General features: G+C 35.1%; 1 protein-coding gene across 3 annotated transcripts in view; it reads right to left on the reverse strand.

Annotated features, from left to right (window-relative positions):
• The window catches only part of LOC126470105 (glutamate receptor ionotropic, kainate 2-like), a 522,028-nt gene that overhangs the window by 147,798 nt on the left and 353,037 nt on the right, over positions 1 to 21,193 (reverse strand). For all 3 annotated transcript variants that reach the window (XM_050097682.1, XM_050097680.1, XM_050097681.1), the window contains exons 9-10: positions 17,351 to 17,575; positions 3,982 to 4,188 (exon numbers count right to left, since the gene is read on the reverse strand). In XM_050097682.1, coding sequence (XP_049953639.1) covers positions 3,982 to 4,188; positions 17,351 to 17,575 — 432 coding nt within the window. The remainder of the gene's footprint in view (positions 1 to 3,981; positions 4,189 to 17,350; positions 17,576 to 21,193) is intronic.

A 21,193-nucleotide genomic window follows, 5' to 3' on the forward strand; every position in this document is an offset into this window, starting at 1 on the left:
ATGATGTAAAAACCTACAGACCTTTATCAAAGTTGTCTTGTTTCTCAAAAATTTTTGAAAGAAGAATGTACAAAGACTGTCTGCTTTTTTGAACAAATGTGGATTATTTGACAATGAACAAAATGTTTTTACAAAAAATTGATCAATGCGATATATAATTTCCTAAAACTTGTTCTGAGTTCCATTGATCATAATTAAATAAACTGTGGAATTTTGTTAGACTTATCTAAGGCATTTGATGTTATTGATCATAAATTTTGCTTAACAAACTATACTCCTATGGAGGCCATGGCACTGCTCATATATGTTTAAGTCATACTTAACTGATAGATACCAGAAAGTGGAAATAGTTCATGAAGGTACATCCTTCACTTCTTGATATGAGAAACTTACTCATGGAGTACCCCAAGGATCTATGGTCCCATCTATGGGACCCCTGCTGTTCTTGATATTCATAAAGGGCTTACCTAGTAAATTAACACATGCTGATGCTGTACTATTTGCTGATGATATTAGTCTCTCTGTTAAAGCTCAGTATGTGACTGACTTACACAAAAAATAGAAATAACAATTGAAGACGTAGTTAAATGGTTTAGAGAAAACAGTCTATTTGTTAATGAGAAGAAAACGTTATGGATAAATTATAAGCATCCATCAAATAAATTAATCCCTAACATAATAGCGAAGTTAGGTGAACAGAAAATACTTCAAACTTCAAATACTATATTTTTAAGTATTTGGTTAGGTGAGTATCTTGAATGGGATAAACATATAGAATGGCTCAACAAAAAACTAACTAAATGCTGTTATGTATTGAGAATGCTCGAAAATTCCAGCAGTGCAGAAACAGTGATGAGTGCCTATTATGCATTCATACATGGTCTATTGTAATATGGTGTCTTATTTTGGGGTTTATCAAATCTAACAAGGCACTCCTTTATCATTCAGAAATGAGCCACAAAAACTATAAAAGAGATTGCATCTATGGAGTCTTGTAGGAAAATATTCAAAGAACTGAAAGTTATAACTCTTCCATCTAATTATATCTATGAAAGAACACACTTTTTGAAATTCCATTACCACTTTTTGAATAGTGATTACCATGACTATGAAACTATACACAGAACCTAGTTCCACAGAGAAGTACATAAGAAAACACGGTATCACAGAAGTGTATCAACCAAAAATTCTTTTGAGTGCTTCCCTTAAGAGTTAAAAAGATACCAAAGCTGCACATTTTTAAAAATTAGCTTAATAAAATACTTATAAGTGAAAACTGTTACATTGCTGATGAGTACATAAATTTTATGAATTTGAGGACATCCCTAACTTAAGTTAAACATAGTCATGTGTCACTAGATATAATGTAAAATTAGAATTTGTTTTGTTTATGTATCTGGTTATCTGTATGGTTTTATCTGTGTCTTTATGATTTACTTCTGTTTATGCATTTAATTACCTGCATGAGTTGTATACATACACTATTATTTAAGTATTTTTTGTATCAACATATGACAAGTCCTATATCATTTTATATGATAAAATGGATGACCAATAAATCAATCTATGTAGAGAATTATCTCAATGGAAAAATGCATGAGTTTATTTTTAATCCATCTATAATTTACATGAAGGCTGGTGAGCTGGACAGCCTGGATGTGGTTTTAGGTGATTTCTGACATCATGGGTACCAGGCTAGTATCCACATTTCATCTCAGAAACACATTACACAATCATTCAGAAAAAGTTCTCATACTTGCACATAGGATTAACTCTACATGCAGACAGATGGGGGTAAGGATTCCATCCTGATGCTGTATAAGAGACTGGCATAAAAGCAGACTTTTGTCTGATGATAGCCTTGTAAGCCAAAAACCAGTTAATAAAAAAATTGATAGTGTTCAACATCCACATTTTTGTGATTTTCCTTTATAATTATAAAATTGTTCTACCAAGAAGTGGTGGAACATGTAGTGAGCAGCATCAACACCATTTAAAGAAACAAGAAAACCATACAATTTCTACTGTTTAAGATTTCATAATATTACATAAAAATTACACATTTTCATTAATTATTACATAACTTAAATACTTATTTATTCTGTAATAGTAATAAACCATACTAGACTCATATAAATAAACAAGTTGGGGGGCTTCTATGAGCCACAAAAAAGTATTTCATCATGGTAACACTGTGCAGAAGAAACTAGTGGGACAGTATAAGACCATGTGACATATATGGAATGCCAGATCACACTTATTTAATGTGCCTGCAACATTTTTTATAGACAAAGGTCTTGGGAATAGTGGTTCTGGCTGGGTATTTAAATTGTACGGAAGCAGAACTGCATAGCATATAGATTAGGATACTCACATGCATAGTCAAATCATTGGCAGTTTATAGTGGTTCTGGCTGGGTATTTAAATTGCAGGGAAGCAGAACTGCACAGCAGATAGATTTGCATACTCATATGCATAGTAAAATCATTGGCAGTTTAGTCACCATGATGAACAATGCAGGATGGCCATTACAGACCGGCACTGAGCAACCTGATTTGGCAGACGCACAGCTTGTAATACGATACTGTATGCCACATTTCCACAGTATCTTGTGTCTGTAACACTCTTGGTTCATGTAACAGTGCACTCTGCACATGTTTAGCACCTCATTTGGTTTTTTGGATCTCAAAAATCTCTTACATAAGGAATGAGTGCTGATTGAATCTACAGCAAATCTTGTGGTTCCGTTTTACTTTCTGGACATTAGAAACTGGTTCATTCATAAATTTTGTCATATGAAAGTAATTTTCCTTTATTTTTAATTGATCAGGCAGAGTTTTAAAATTAGGTTAAAAATAAGTAAATCTGAATAACTATTTAGTTATTATTTCTGTAGTTCCTAGAGAACATTTATGTGACAAATAAGAAGATATAATACTCAAGTTAGCAATGAAGAAATGACAGACAATATATAAAATGTATAGTTCAGTGCTAAGCCTAATATGAAGGTAAAAATTTTCCCCCATTTAAGAAGTAATTAAAAATTCCAATATCTAACAGTTCCCAATTGCAATGACGTGTGCAAAAATATAAAACTTACACTAGTTATTGAAATAAATTTAAATGTTCACTATCAAACCACACCAACATTTCTTTTCTGTTAGTAACATCGAGGTAATGCTGACAAATATTTTAATTTCATATTTAATTTAATATTTTATATTCCATATGCATGTTAGTTCCCTCTTCCTCTGAGATAAAATTCCATTTATTTTAGTGACATGGCAAAGTGTTGCTGTCTCAATACTGTTTTAATGGGGTTCAAGAAACTTTATAAGATTTCATGAGCAGAGGGGTGCAGTAGTTATATCCGTGACAAGATGAGAATGATCAAAAATATTTGTTCTGTGTCATTTTATTTACTGCTGTGTTCCACCCACTGACAGTTAAATGGCTGTATATTTGCATAATTCTTATGCACATATAATATAATTTTTGCAAGATGATTTGCCTTTATGTTCATTACATTTACAGTAAAAACTGAAAGATGGTTGGAATCTAGAGGATAATATGCCTCTTTATAAATACTGTTGACTATTTCAGATTTAGCCATTGGTTAAAATTAAACACTATTTTCTGCAAAAATAGTCTTATATTTCTAATTACATTAGTGTTTTCTTATATTAATTCCATATGTGATACTATTCAGTTTTCATTCACTCCCATATATTTTAAATTATATGCTTATTTTTGTTTTGTTTTTGTTTATAATTAATCCTATATGCCATAAAATTGACCATAAATAGAAAAATAATAATGGCTTTGCAAAAAATTTAATCACATACTTTTAGCTGACAATAAAAACACTTAAATGTGTTCCATTAATGAAACAATATCAGATATGAGCAGCAACTAACCATGAAAGATATGTACCTCTTAGCCAAGAAATTATTGTAACTATCTATGTATCATGGTACTCACACCATCCAGAAGTTCTCTGACCATGCCATCCCATTTCTTTGTTTCCTTGTTTAATGTCCCATATTTGCTGTCAAGTTGTAGGACAAATGTATAATTAAACCCAAGCATAAGGGATATTTCATGTATAAGATCAATGCCAAAACCTTCATACATATCATTTCCTTTTAATGTCAGACTGGTGTCCACTCGCATGCCATAAGGCTTGCTCTGGAAAAGAATTAAGCAGTCACGATTAATGCAACAACACTAATATTCCCCGTTTAACACAATCTGATATTTAAACATGGAAAACTGTATGCACTTCGTTTTGTTCAAACCTGTAGAAAGATTATAACACAATGAATGAGGGATTAATAATGTAAACCCTGGTTTCCATCCCTCTTGGAGCCGTCTCTAATGACCTTGTTGTTGAAAGGAAATTAAACACTAATCTCCTCCTCTCTTGGACATTAAACACTGTCAGTGTTATCACTCAGCAAAAGTGAAATTGTAGGACAAAATATAATATTTGAGTGATCTGCAGTGTTGTACTATAAACTTGAAGCAAAAGAAATGCATTTTCTATACCCAGATACAATACTCTCACCATTGTTTTGAAGATTTTTAAAAAATGATTATCATTAGTTAGTATATAATCTTGAATATACATAACTGATCTTGTTCAGATAGCTTTTTGTAATTATGTTTTGATATGTAAATTAGGAAAATTCTACCACTTTGCACTTAGCACACAGTAAGTTTGTAGGAACTAAACATACTCAGAACTGAAGGCCTAATAATGCTGAATGAAACGTGAAATGTCATAAAATTGCCAAACCAATTAAAATTATAAATACTGTTTCCAGGGCCCTTCTTGAAGTTTCTTTGTTACTATGGAGAAACATAACTGAGAAGTCCATATGCCACTATAGGAAGTTAGTTTAATAACACATAATGGGAATGACAGAAATAAAGCAGCTTAGAATCATAGATACTATGTGTAGAATAATAGATACTATGTGTAAAAGAAACTAACACATGTTAATTTCAAATATTCAGAGACTACTGAAACCCTGGTATATCGTGAAGTAATTAATAAGTTTTATTACAATGTATTGATACAAATACTATTGGCAAAAGTGTGAGAGGGCTTGCATATAGCTGAATTGAAATTTTCACATTACATGATTGACATAATGAAACCATATAACAAACTCAAGTGAAAGTAATGATTTATGTGGCTGAATGCAAAAAGTTTAACATAAAAATCAATCAGAAATATTACAACTAAATACAAAAGATTAATATTATCATCTAGAACAGGAATTAAATCGTCATAGTACTGCACCAAGCTGTCAACAAGGATATGAAAAAAATGGTTCAAATGGCTCTGAGCACTATGCGACTTAACTTCTGAGGTCATCAGTCGCCTAGAACTTAGAACTAATTAAACCTAACTAACCTAAGGACATCACACACATCCATGCCCAAGTCAGGATTTGAACCTGCGACCGGAGCGGTCACTCGGTTCCGGACTGTAGCGCCTAGAACTGCACGGCCACTCCGGCCGGCAAGAATATGAAACAGTCCATTTGGGATGTTTGTCTACTGCCTTTCTAAAGCATTTTTCAATTCATGCAGACTCTAAAATGTGAATATATGTCACCTGGGCACATTTGATATCTGATTGATAGAATTAGAGGCGAGTGTTTTTACTGCACATGCCATTCTTCAGAAACTGCAGTCCTCTTAGTACTAATACTGTGTTTACGGGAATTCTAGTTTCTTGAAAAATTATCTCCTGTGTGCTCATGTGTGAATAACTTAATATCGTGATTCAAGATGTTATCTGTGTGTCTCAAACCAATCACTGTTACATATAAGAACATAGGGACTTTGCATTTCTTCTGAAAGAAACATTACCACAAATAAGCACACCCAGACCTACTTATCAGTCCATTTCTATGATACTTGAGGAAAGGAAATGTGTTCCTTGGCTGTTCCCACAACAGTTGACAATGAGACTCAGTAATTAGAGAAAGTCACAGATCTCATATGAAGAGGACTGAAAATCATCATTTGAAAGTTCAGTTTCAATACACCCTTTGTGTTGTAGGATTTTGCAAGCATATGCCTGGACGCCAGGCAAACAAGCCAACTTCATGAATGTAACCCAGCCATTTAATAACTCTTACTTTTACAGACATTAATATGATGCAGGTACACCATTTCAACAGTGTGGTCCTTTATTTCAAATAGGTCTTCAAATTACAATCATCAGTTGTTATTTCACAGTAGAGTCTACATCAGTTCCTTTTGGGTTTTCTTCAGTATGACTTTGTCTCTACAATCTTAATTTTTAATCTCCGCACAAATATATATTATTGTTTGCATATTATGGCATAAATCTTCATGTATTACCATATTCTATTTATCATACAAGTTTTTGCTGTTGATGACTGATTATAAATAAGTGACAAAATCTTTGCAATTGTTTCACATTCCAATCAATAACTTCTCTCAAGTGACTTTCCAACGTGTATTTGCAACAGTATCTCTACTGTTGTCAGTTTGTATAACCAATACAAAATCAAACTGTCTGTCACTCACAAAAGGACTGCAAGAAGGCTCAGTTTTTTGATCCTTTCTTTTTATGACCTATATGAATGCTCTGCCCACAGTAGGCCTATTATTGGCACAGACAAATATGCAGCAGCCTTCCTTTGGTAATATATCTGGTGAACAAATCAAGATGTCATATCAGCAGAATTATCTTATTATGTGCACACCTTTCCCTTTTCATTTCTCATTTGGCCTACATATTCTACTGGGAAGAAATTAAAGTGGTCCAGCAATCAATATTCATGTCTAAAAAGGTGATTATGTCCAGTGGGATTTAAAAGTCAAAAATACTGTAAGGACCTGTTATTTATATTTATGACTCCTTAATCGGTACTAAAGGACATCAACATCTCTTTAAGCTACATAATTCAGTATAGCAGCATAAGACAAGAAACGTGCATGCAGCTGACAGGCTGTACCATACACCAGACCAACAATGTTCTACCATAGTTATAAACATCTTGGCCGCATGATTTTTAACAACCCCCACAGATTGCCCACATGGTGTTTATGAATAAATTCAACCCTTACTTTTATGAAGCTGAGCTAATTCAAGTAATAAACTCTTGCATTTTACAATATATAGTTTGAAAGGAGTCAATATGCATGTGTATTAAGGAGCAAATCTATATGTAAGTTGTAATAAGTCTAGTTTTGAAGTTATTTATTTATTACTCCATCAATACAACTGTCATTAGATCGAAAGGATATAATGTGTGTCAGTAAACAATCTATACATAGGTAGTATTAAAGCAGTCAGCCATCCAAAAGTAATACTCCATGTTTATGTTACACAGCTGTGGTAAGAATGACAGATTACAGCAAACATTAGACACAGAAAGTGAAAAACAAATACAAAACCAGTGAAAATACCTATGAATGTTACATGAGTATGCTATCTGTATTATTGGTCAAACTTGCACTATTGTATATCACACTAAAAATTTCTGTTCCAGAGAACTATTAGGGTTTTTTCATTGTGGATAAAAAAAACTCTTCTAAACTGTAAAATGAGCTTTCCAGCAGAAATTGCTTCTGATACTCTCTAAAAGAGGAATGGTTATCAATTTCAATTTTAATATTTCGAGGAAGAGCATTAAAAACTTTTGCACCAGAGAACTGCACATTTTTTTGCACCATACCCAGGTTTTTACAATCATTGCAGAAATCATACTATCTCCTAGTATCATATCCACAATATTCACTATTTCCTTTATAAAACTCAATGTTTTTTCTGATGAAACACATAAGAGAAAATATGTACTGAGAATAACAGTAATAATTCTCAGTTTCCAGAAAAGGTTTCTACAACTACATCTAGAGTCTATGCTGCTCCTTACTCTTACAACATATTTTTGGGCCAAGAGTATTTTCTTTGTCAGTGTTTGGTTTCCTCAAAATATAATACCATAAGTTATAAGAGAATGGAAATAGCCATGGCATGCTAATTTCATTGTGTCTATATTTCCACTTTTGAAGAGAATGCATAGGACAAAAATTTTTGAGCTGAGTCTCTTCTGAAGATTTATTATATTATGACAGTTTACTCTTGAATCAATTACAACATCTAAAAACTTTGTTGTTTCAACTCTTTCTATTAAGAGTCCATTGATGCTAAACCACTTCATTAAATCAATAAGAATATTCTTAATAGATCCTTCAAGACCTTCACATGTATGACTGTCAATCACAATGTTGGCGTCATCTGCAAAAATGGTAAAAATGCACTGTGACTTTTTACATTGAGGTATATCATTTATAAAAATGAGGAACAGTAAAGGACCAAGAATGGATGCTTAGTGCACTCCTCATTTAATGGTTCTCCAATTAGATGAAACCAGGCCACTATAGATCTCATCAGTATTATCTACAGTTACTTTCTGCTTTCTATCTTAGATGTCCCCCCCATGAACCATGGACCTTGCCGTTGGTGGGGAGGCTTGCGTGCCTCAGCGATACAGATAGCCGTACCGTAGGTGCAACCACAACGGAGGGGTATCTGTTGAGAGGCCAGACAAACGTGTGGTTCCTGAAGAGGGGCAGCAGCCTTTTCAGTAGTTGCAAGGGCAACAGTCTGGATGATTGACTGATCTAGCCTTGTAACAATAACCAAAACGGCCTTGCTGTGCTGGTACTGCAAACGGCTGAAAGCAAGGGGAAACTACAGCCGTAATTTTTCCCGAGGGCATGCAGCTTTACTGTATGATTACATGATGATGGCGTCCTCTTGGGTAAAATATTCCGGAGGTAAAATAGTCCTCCATTCGGATCTCCGGGTGGGGACTACTCAAGAGGATGTCGTTATCAGGAGAAAGAAAACTGGTGTTCTACAGATCGGAGCGTGGAATGTCAGATCCCTTAATCGGGCAGGTAGGTTAGAAAATTTAAAAAGGGAAATGGATAGGTTGAAGTTAGATATAGTGGGAATTAGTGAAGTTCGGTGGCAGGAGGAACAAGACTTCTGGTCAGGTGACTACAGGGTTATAAACACAAAATCAAATAGGGGGAATGCAGGAGTAGGTTTAATAATGAATAGGAAAATAGGAATGCGGGTAAGCTACTACAAACAGCATAGTGAACGCATTATTGTGGCCAAGATAGATACGAAGCCCACACCTACTACAGTAGTACAAGTTTATATGCCAACTAGCTCTGCAGATGACGAAGAAATTGAAGAAATGTATGATGAAATAAAAGAAATTATTCAGATTGTGAAGGGAGACGAAAATTTAATAGTCATGGGTGACTGGAATTCGAGTGTAGGAAAAGGGAGAGAAGGAAACATAGTAGGTGAATATGGATTGGGGGACAGAAATGAAAGAGGAAGCCGCCTGGTAGAATTTTGCACAGAGCACAACATAATCATAGCTAACACTTGGTTTAAGAATCATGAAAGAAGGTTGTATACATGGAAGAACCCTGGAGATACTAAAAGATATCAGATAGATTATATAATGGTAAGACAGAGATTTAGGAACCAGGTTTTAAATTGTAAGACATTTCCAGGGGCAGATGTGGACTGTGACCACAATCTATTGGTTATGACCTGTAGATTAAAACTGAAGAAACTGCAAAAAGGTGGGAATTTAAGGAGATGGGACCTGGATAAACTAAAAGAACCAGAGGTTGTACAGAGATTCAGGGAGAGCATAAGGGAGCAATTGACAGGAATGGGGGAAATAAATACAGTAGAAGAAGAATGGGTAGCTTTGAGGGATGAAGTAGTGAAGGCAGCAGAGGATCAAGTAGGTAAAAAGACGAGGGCTAGTAGAAATCCTTGGGTAACAGAAGAAATATTGAATTTAATTGATGAAAGGAGAAAATATAAAAATGCAGTAAGTGAAACAGGCAAAAAGCAATACAAACGTCTCAAAAATGAGATCGACAGGAAGTGCAAAATGGCTAAGCAGGGATGGCTAGAGGACAAATGTAAGGATGTAGAGGCCTATCTCACTAGGGGTAAGATAGATACCGCCTACAAGAAAATTAAAGAGACCTTTGGAGATAAGAGAACGACTTGTATGAATATCAAGAGCTCAGATGGAAACCCAGTGCTAAGCAAAGAAGGGAAAGCAGAAAGGTGGAAGGAGTATATAGAGGGACTATACAAGGGCGATGTACTTGAGGACAATATTATGGAAATGGAAGAGGATGTAGATGAAGATGAAATGGGAGATACGATACTGCGTGAAGAGTTTGACAGAGCACTGAAAGACCTGAGTCGAAACAAGGCCCCCGGAGTAGACAATATTCCATTGGAACTACTGACGGCCGTGGGAGAGCCAGTCCTGACAAAACTCTACCATCTGGTGAGCAAGATGTATGAAACAGGCGAAATACCCTCAGACTTCAAGAAGAATATAATAATTCCAATCCCAAAGAAAGCAGGTGTTGACAGATGTGAAAATTACCGAACTATCAGCTTAATAAGTCACAGCTGCAAAATACTAACACGAATTCTTTACAGACGAATGGAAAAACTAGTAGAAGCCACCCTCGAGGAAGATCAGTTTGGATTCCATAGAAACACTGGAACACGTGAGGCAATACTGACCTTACGACTTATCTTAGAAGAAAGATTAAGGAAAGGCAAACCTACGTTTCTAGCATTTGTAGACTTAGAGAAAGCTTTTGACAATGTTGACTGGAATACTCTCTTTCAAATTCTAAAGGTGGCAGGGGTAAAATACAGGGAGCAAAAGGCTATTTACAATTTGTACAGAAACCAGATGGCAGTTATAAGAGGCGAGGGACATGAAAGGGAAGCAGTGGTTGGGAAGGGAGTAAGACAGGGTTGTAGCCTCTCCCCGATGTTGTTCAATCTGTATATTGAGCAAGCAGTAAAGGAAACAAAAGAAAAATTCGGAGTAGGTATTAAAATTCATGGAGAAGAAATAAAAACTTTGAGGTTCGCCGATGACATTGTAATTCTGTCAGAGACAGCAAAGGACTTGGAAGAGCAGTTGAATGGAATGGACAGTGTCTTGAAAGGAGGAAATAAGATGAACATCAACAAAAGCAAAACAAGGATAATGGAATGTAGTCTAATTAAGTCGGGTGATGCTGAGGGAATTAGATTAGGAAATGAGGCACTTAAAGTAGTAAAGGAGTTTTGCTATTTGGGGAGCAAAATAACTGATGATGGTCGAAGTAGAGAGGATATAAAATGTAGACTGGCAATGGCAAGGAAAGCATTTCTGAAGAAGAGAAATTTGTTAACATCCAGTATGATTTAAGTGTCAGGAAGTCATTTCTGAAAGTATTCGTATGGAGTGTAGCCATGTATGGAAGTGAAACATGGACGATAAATAGTTTAGACAAGAAGAGAATAGAAGCTTTCGAAATGTGGTGCTACAGAAGAATGCTGAAGATTAGATGGGTAGATCATGTAACTAATGAGGAAGTATTGAATAGGATTGGGGAGAAGAGAAGTTTGTGGCACAACTTGACCAGAAGAAGGGATCGGTTGGTAGGGCATGTTCTGAGGCATCAAGGGATCACCAATTTAGTATTGGAGGGCAGCGTGGAGGGTAAAAATCGTAGAGGGAGACCACGAGATGAATACACTAAGCAGATTCAGAAGGATGTAGGTTGCAGTAGGTACTGGGAGATGAAAAAGCTTGCACAGGATAGAGTAGCATGGAGAGCTGCATCAAACCAGTCTCAGGACTGAAGACCACAACAACAACAACAATCTTAGATGTATGATTCTAACTACTTATTTGGTATGCAACTTATTCCTAATAGGTCTACATTCTTTAATAGGACTTGGTGGTTGACAGTGTCAAAGACTTTTGACAAGTCACAAGACAATCCTTTTGTTACCATTTTGTCATTAATTGAATCCAGAACTTTATTTGTGAAAGCATAGATTGCTTGTTTGGTTGGCAGACCATTTCGGAAACCAAACTGACTTTTGCTGAGAATGTTATATTTATATAGATGTTCCAAAATTCTCATATACATAAGCCTTTCAAAACTCTTTGAAAAGCAGTTAGAAATGTATACTGGCCTGTAATTTGTGACTTTGGTTTTGTCACCTTTCTTGAAAAGGGGTTCTACAGCAGCATATTTGAGTCTATCAGGCACAGTTCCCTTTTGTAAGGATGTATTGAAACTGTGGCTAAGTACATCACTAATAGAAGCATTGCTCTGTTTTAGTAAATTATTAGAGATATTATCTATCCTAGTGGAATATGTATTCTTGAGAGGAATGATTGTTCTTTTAATTTCAGTTGCTGTAGCAGGTCTGATATGAATTTTACCATATATTTGGGTATAGTCATTTGCATATGACTCAGAACTTCATTAACAGAATCCTTCGAGCCTATTTTTGCTGAAACTGACAAGAAGTGGTTGTTGAAAATTTGGCTATGTTTTCAGGCTCATGTACTAGATTTCTTTTCTGTTTAATTTTGAGTTATTCAAAAGTTCTTACGGTTTTCACCATCTCCGTTCTATCAATATTCCAAATAATCTTCATTTTGTTATGAGAGTTGTCAATATCTTGCTCATAATACAATGCTTTTGACTTTTGTATTACCTTCTTTAGTACCTTACAGTAAATTTTATAATGGCCAGTTTTTGTTTTGTCCTTAGACATTCCAATTGCAATGTAAAATTCCTTCTTTGTTTTATATGATTGTTTAACTCCCTTTGTGATCCAGGGTTTGTTTGGTGATGTACCAGTATTGCCTCTAACAAACTTTTTTGGGAATACTTCTTCAAAGATGGCTGAAAAATCATTTATGAATATATTAAATTCAGCCTTAACCTCATCTACACTGTATACTGGGCTCCAGTCCATCTGTTGCAGTTTCTGTTTAAAGACTTCCAGTGCATCACTAGTCGTTGACCTAATACATTTCCAAGTAGAGATTAATTTCTTGAGGGGTGTAATGTCGTGCAGAGTGAGGAATTGTCCATCATGGTCAGACAGTCCATACAAGTTAGGGATGACAATGAAGGTATGGCACCTACTTAAATCTATAAACATATTGCCTGCATACGAGGTGATATATATGAAACAATGTACTACACTAGTCGCCCAGTTCGAAGTTTGTGAAAACATAATCTTAATGCATTTAGTTACAGTACTAAAGTACTGGAAAATAATAATTCCACTGTTTAATAGTTAGGAAACTGTGCACACACACTGTATTACTTTAATTAGTATTGCATTTAATCTTTGGTAACACCAATTGCGTTAAAAACTTTCAAAAGTTATGAATGTATTCCATCCTAAATCTGTTCTATTCTATTTTATTATACTGTATGCTAACCGTTTAGATTGTCTTCATTCAGTGCAATTAAAATTAAAATTTTTCATCATCATATGACTCCCAGGGAATACTCTGTTGAACCTATAATTTCCCTGATGCTACACTCCATGAGTCTGCATCAGTATTTGAAAATTACACCTGAGAGTGTTGTTGGTTCTGGCTTACTACACATCTCTCTGTCCCAAGTCAATTGGAGAACATTTTTAATTGTATTTCTTCCATCAAACAGTAATAATTGCAGACTCTTTTATACATATAATCCATACACCAGCTAAAAGTAAAGCTGTACAACTACAGGTAACACACAAAATTATCCCACACGTGGTACTGTCAAATACAAATCTTAAAAAGAACAGTACCCCATTTTACAAACATCACTAACACATTAGTGCCTTTGAGAGAGACAATGCCACTTCTACTGTTCACTGGTGTTCTCCAACCAAATATCCTCAGGCTTCATTAACAGTGACCTATCATTCATCATACAGTACACTTCCTATGTCTTACATTTACCACAAATATTTTTTCTTTCTTATTACCCCCCAGGCTTTAATTTCTCATTAGTCATAATCTATCTCAACTCTGTCACAAGTGAAGCACACCACAAATGATATGCATGTATAATTGAAACTGCCAAAGAAGTCTTTTATGAAAGATGTGGTACAAAGAATAGAATTACAATGTATTTATTACTGTAATACAATATTCTACAAATCAATAATCAAAAATGTTTACTTTTTAATACTATAACTGCCACTTACTTTCTCTTTATTTGACTTAATTTGGTGTACTTTTTACTTTTTCTGTTATCTGCATTAAAACAAAAGTTCTGTTGTCAAGAAAATGTAAACAGCAAACAGTGCTATTGAGTTTTTTTATGTGTATTGGCTTATTATTAGGACAATTTTCACCATGACTGATCAACACTATATAATTTACAACTGAGACACTAAAAGAAAATAATTGTAGAAAGTATGACCAAAAGAACATCTGTTATATATTAAACTAATTGTAGTCTTTTTAATTGAGGTTCCTGTCTTACGACGTCTTATTAACTTGATACAGAGCTAAAGACTAACTGTGAAATATTGTCACAGTAGCATTCCAGAGAAAAACTGTAAAGCCACTTTAATACATATGAATGAGAGATAATAATGGAACATATAAGGCGATTTTTCCATTTTGGAACTATCCAAAATTCCCAAATGAGCTACGTGAAATGTATAATTATTAATGCAGCAGTTTAATGTAACTGGCATCAGAATTAAATGACCCAAAACTACAAGTTATTAAAATTATTTGCAAACTTGTTTTCCAATGTATCTGCATGTCTTGACGTTTCAGAATTACTCCACATTCACGTAAGGTGGCTATCAAACAGTAGGTGATTTACTAAATACAGAAATTTGGGCCTGCTCTAACATCTTAATTTATAAAATGTTTGCCATCTTCAAGGGAAAGATGACCTAGATTCATGTCCAGTCTGTTTGCAGGATTAACAGATAGCTGTGCTGCATATTGACCTAGTGGTTTAAATGAGCTTTTCATACATTTTGAGGTGACTGTCAGATTGGTATCCTTCTCCTGCATTGTATCTCAGAAACCATTATAAGATTTAGCTTTATATTATGAGGAGTACAAGGTTCCCAGATGGTTGACACATATTGCCAAGCAGAATATTTCTCAGGCTGGCAATAATGTACTATGTTTTTAAGGTAAAAATAGCCACAGATGTTTCAAAGCAGTATGTTTTAGGCAAACACATTTTGGAGAACATTCATTTATAGCTGTCATAACCTCTTGTTTGTACACAAAAGACTTGTGAGGCATTAATTTGTGGATAGGAATGGATGAAAGTCAAAGGATGCCAAATAAGTTAATAGTTTCTATGTTCCAAGAATTCATACTAAAAACTAGTTTTCCTATTGCCAAAGCATCTCCATGAACAGATACATTTTACTGAAGAAGGATTACGTTTACTCGTTTTGCGTTTCATGCCTTTTATTATATTTTTTCCACCTAGTTGGTACAGAAGATCACACCAGTTAATATTTTGCTCTTCACAAGTCAGTCAATAAGAAGAATCTCTTTTCATTCCAGAAGACACAAGGCATTGTTTTTCTGGCAGATGAAATTCACTTCACTTTTGATAGTGTAATATCAATGGCTTACCCTCGCTTCTTTGGTTATTACTTTTTCTGATGTGAATAGAGCGATTCCTCTCTTGCCCACATAAAAATCGGTTAGAATAGTTAGAGTTGTTCACACATTGATGAAGTCTTTATATTCACCTTTGCTTCTGAGGAGTGTTCACAAATATGACACCTAACATACACTAAGCTCTCTTATTCATGTAAGATTTACTGTATTCTATCTTCTGATGTGTCAAACACACCAGGTAATTCACACATCCTTACCTTCTATCCACCCTATAGTGTACTGTGCTAGTTCTGTTTTGATCTGTTGTTCTAGTTCCTGACTGATCTTTACATGGATCACTGTCAAGAGAAGTATGGCCACATTTCAATAAAACCACTCATTTTTAGCTGTTGAAAGTAAAAGAGTAGACTCCTTAGAAACCATCATGAACTTCTAATAAATTTCTGCTGATATTAAACCATAGAAAATAAGGAATGGGTTCAGGTACATTGTTTTGAATGAGACACACACAGGATAAGTATTTATGTTCTATAACATCAGAAACAAAACTTAACTGACATCAACACCACGTGTGTGCCGTGATGAGAAATTTTGTCATTCTACTAACATATGGTTTGTTTGTATTTTCTTTTTCTGGTGTGTAACAAGATGATGATTGAATTTATTGCACAGGAGTAATTGAGAATATGATTGGTTATGGTGAGAAAGTAATAAATATGACAGAAGCAAAATACATATACAATGGGAATAGCATTTAATGCAGAATGACTGGTTTGCATGTTAAGTCATTAAAAAGTTGTGAACAAAGACAGAACAAGGCAGCTTCACTAAACTGTATGCGACAACACATGGCATGTTGTATGCAGTCAGGTGGTGAAATCTGCATTTGATAATGGTCTAATTCTAAAACTGAGGAAGGTACTGTAGCCGTAAGACACTGGAATTGCTTCCAGTTATTCCAAATTTTTGTTTTCTGTTGCTCCTTTGAAAAGTACATGATAACTTTATTTCTTATCCCTCCACAGTCTGAGTTCATGTGCCACATCTAAGGGCATTGTTGTTGGTGGAATGTTAAACCCTACTCTTTCTTCTGGCTTCCTAACATCAAAAGCTGTCAGTCTAGATTAAACATGATTACTACTGGAAATGTCTTTTGTGCTGCAGTTTTCTCACATGTTAGCTATGGAAAAACTCATAAATATGTTATTTTAAAACCATGGCTTATTATATTCAATTTTTTCATGGGACCATGTATGTATAACTGAATACAATGTACATGACTCATACATAAGCCCTATTTCTGAATTTGATTATAATTAATTTTTCAGTAACATTGTATGCAAGGCATAGAGCTACACATCTATGTATGAGCATAAATTTATTTGGCACTGCTCACTGTATCTGATGAACATTTAAAAGCAGTCTGGAGATGGCTACAAAATAATGCACTTTTAAGTAGTGTATCAAATGATTCTGAAAAAAAGTAGCTTATTGTGAGCTGCGCACGTGAAACACACAAATATATTTTTCTTCTAGGATATTATAAATGTCAAGTAAAAATAATTATGTTTTGTCACATTTATACTTATATTTTTTTAAAATCCTGTAAATTTCTGGTACATAATATTATTTAGATACTATCAATGAAGTCCATGTTTAAGGAACAACAAAAATAGTTTTTGATAGAAAATAAAGTGTTCTAGAAAAGAACAATTCCTTTTAGCTAAAATAAGATTTTTTATTTGTCAAGTCCCCCTACTGAAAACATTTTTCTCAAGTTCAACAGTATTTACATATAAACTCTGTAGCAGTTAATGTGTGCTTACAATTGCTGTTAACACTATGAGTGTCCTGTTTTGTAGGCTTTCCTCTTGTCTCACTTCAGTTGATACTTCTTCTCGTATTAAAGTAAGTCCAGTGGTTGAATTCCATGTGCCAATCTTCTGCAGTCCATCAACTGTCAACTCCACTATATGCAGCATAAAATCTGTTCGAAAACCTTCATAATCAAAATGTACAGGTCCTGTTAGTCCTCGAAGTGTCTTATATCTCTGAGGAAAAAAATAGTACATGTCATCAGGGAAATAATGAGCTTATAACAATTACTTTCATGTATGACACAAATCAGTTAAACAGCAACAAATGTAAAATATTAGGATATAGTTCTCTGTTTTGTCTTCATTTTCTTCCACTAATTCTATAAGGCACATTTAGTTAACAATGACGTAGGATTATGCAAACTGTGGATATTTCTTCTAGATGATTCTATACACAAAGTGTAAGTAAAAGATCTGAGCATAATTTTTTACATTTTCTGTGTGAACTATATAATCTTGAAAAATTAGAGGATCAAAAAAGCATTGTTTTTTCAGTCGACGCCGTAAAAGTGTAGCTCTTTGAATAGATGTACAACACAGCATAACGTATCTGATTAACTTCATTTTACTTTATTTCATGTTCTTACTGTAGTAGTTGTTGGTGGTGCCAGAGAAAGTGGAGGTTATAGTGCTGCTACTAGTAGAGTTTCCCTCTGTGTATCACTATCATGATGGTAGTACAATGGACCAAACAATAAAGGCAAACTAGTGCCCAATATTGAGATATAGTCTTAAAATGTTAACTTATTTCCTGAACCATATGCATCAGAAAACTTCTAGAACCAAATGTATCTATTACACACTAAAATAAAAAAAGACTGGTTTGAAGCAGCTCTCCAGGCTACTCTATCCTGTGCAAGCTTCTTCATCTCCCAGTACCTACTGCAACCCACATCCCTCTGAATCTGTTTAGTGTATTCATTTCTTGGTCTCCCTCTACAATTTTACCCTCCACGCTGCCCTCCAATACTAAACTGGTACTCCCTCGATGCTTCAGAATATTTCCTACCAACCGATCCCTTCTTCTAGTCAAGTTGTGCCACAAATTTCTCTTCCCTCAATTCTATACAATACTTACTCATTAGTTATGTGATCTACCAATCTAATCTTCAGCATTCTTCTGTAACACCACATTTTGAAAGCTTCTATTTTCTTTTTGTCTAAACTATTTACAGTCCACGTTTCACTTCCATACATGGCTACACCCCATACAAATACATTCAGAAAAGACTTCGTGACACTTAAATCTATACTTGATGTTAACAAATTTCTCTTCTTCAGAAACGCTTTCCTTGCCATAACCAGTCTACAGTTTATATCCTCTCTACTTTGACCATCATTAGTTATTTTGCTTATATTACAATGTCATCGGCGAACCTCAAAGTTTTAATTTCTTCTACATTATACAGATTGAATAACATTGGGAAGAGGCTACAACCCTGTCTCTCTCCCTTCCCAACCACTGCTTCCCTTTCATGCCCCTTGACTCTTATAACTGCCATCTAGTTTCTGTACAAATTATAAATAGCCTCTCGCTCCCTGTATTTTATGCCTGCCACCTTCAGAATTTGAAAGAGAGTATTCCAGTCAACATTGTCAAAAGCTTTCTCTAAGTCTACAAATGATAGAAATGTAGGTTTGCTTTTCCTTAATCTATTTTCTAAGATAAGTCGTCGGGTCAGTATAGCCTCACATGTTCCAACATTTCTATGGAATCCAAACTGATCTTCCCGGAGGTCGGCTTCTACCAGTTTTTCCATTCATCTATAAAGAATTCATGTTTGTATTTTGCAGCCGTGGCTAATTAAACTGCTATTCGGCAATTTTCACGTCTGTCAACACCCGCTTTCTTTGGGATTGGAATTATTACATTCTTCTTGAAGTCTGAGGGTATTTTGCGTGTCTCATACATCTTGCTCAACAGATGGTAGAGTTTTGTCAGGACTGGCTCTCCCAAGGCTATCAGTAGTTCTAATGGAATGTTGTCTTCTCCCGGGGCCTTGTTTTGACTGATGTCTTTCAGTGCTCTGTCAAACTCTTCACGCAGTATCATATCTCCCATTTCATCTTCATCTACTTCCTCTTCCATTTTCATAATACTGTCCTCAAGAACATCACCCTTGTATAGACCCTCTATATACTCCTTCAACCTCTCTGCTTTCCCTTCTTTGTTTAGAACTGGGTTTCCATCTATCTTCACCCTAGTGATACATGCCTCTACATCCTTACATTTGTCCTCTAGCCATCCCTTCTTAGCCATTTTGCACTTCCTGTCAATCTCATTTTTGAGACGTTTGTATTCCTTTTTGCCTGCTTTATTTACTGCATTTTTGTATTTTCTCCTTTCACCAATTAAATTCAGTATCTCTTCTGTTACCCAAGGATTTCTATTAGCCCTCATCTTTTTACCTACGTGATCCTCTGCTGCCTTCACTATTTCATCTCTCAAGGCTACCCATTCTTCTTCTACTGCATTTCTTTCCCCCACTCTTGTCAATCGTTCCCTAATGCTCTCCCTGAAACTCTCTACATCCACTGGTTCTGTCAGTTTATCCAGGTCCCATCTCCTTAAATTCCCACCTTTTTGCAGTTTCTTAAGTTTTAATCTACAGGTCATAACCAACAGTTATGCTCTGTGCAAAATTCTACCAAGCAGCTTCCTCTTCCATTCCTTACCCCCATTCCATATTCACCTACTATGTTTCCTTCTCTTCCTTTTCCTACTATCGAATTCCAGTCACCCATTACTATTAAATTTTCATCTCCCTTCACTGTCTGAATAATTTCTTTTACCTCATCATACATTTCACCTATCTCTTCGTCATCTGCAGAGCTAGTTGGCATACAAACTTCTACTACTGTGGTAGTCGTGGGCTTCGTATCTATATTGGCCACAATAGTGCATTCACTATGCTGTTTGTAGTAGCTTACCTGCATTCCTATTTTTTTAATTCATTATTAAACCTATTCCTGCATTACCCCTACTGTAGCACGCCAGTGGGTGTGTTGGACCTTCCATCGAGCTACAGACCCCCTTGAAGATATCCTCTGCAGACGGGGATGAAACGTTGGGAATTGACACAGAATTCATCAACTGACCACAGCATAACTGCCCGGATAATTATAATGGACATAACTATAGGGTGACGAGTGGGGAACAGAACAGTGAAGTTATGGACTAAGTTAGCGGTAATAGTGAAAGCCTACGTGAACTGTATTGTTCAGGGATATTATAAGAATTGTTGAGAACTATGTTAATATAGTAAAAGCATAGGGCAAGCAAAATTTAATTATTGAAACATCACCTGTGAAATTACATGTAAATACTAGTGAACAGCTATTATGGTGTATGTATTTCAAGACCGTGTTCATGAATAGAATCTGGCATCGGTAAGATTAAAAAGGTTGTGGGAATAAACTGCTCAAAATAACAATGCCAAAGGTCCATGTTTTCCAAATAAAATTCCTACAATTTCATATTCCAAAGTACTTCCACTATTGATGATTTTAGGTACACGTTTTGGAGAGACGTGGAACAATAAAAGCTCTACATGGTAAGGAAAGCATATGAAGGTAAAGCTTCAATAAAAAAGGATCTCTGCAACAAGATCAGAATACCAGACCTTGTAGCACTTTTACAACAATATTACTGGCCTCATAATTATCACATAATGCACCAAGTACTCAAGTTTTTCTTTCCTCGTTATGATCTAAAAATCAGTGAATGTGTCCACATATTTCCCTGCAAATGAGGAAAGCAACTGATCCATGCAACATTTTGTTCCAAGGCCT

The sequence above is a fragment of the Schistocerca serialis genome, chromosome 3 (assembly GCF_023864345.2).
Source record: "Schistocerca serialis cubense isolate TAMUIC-IGC-003099 chromosome 3, iqSchSeri2.2, whole genome shotgun sequence".
Lineage (NCBI taxonomy): Eukaryota > Metazoa > Arthropoda > Insecta > Orthoptera > Acrididae > Schistocerca > Schistocerca serialis.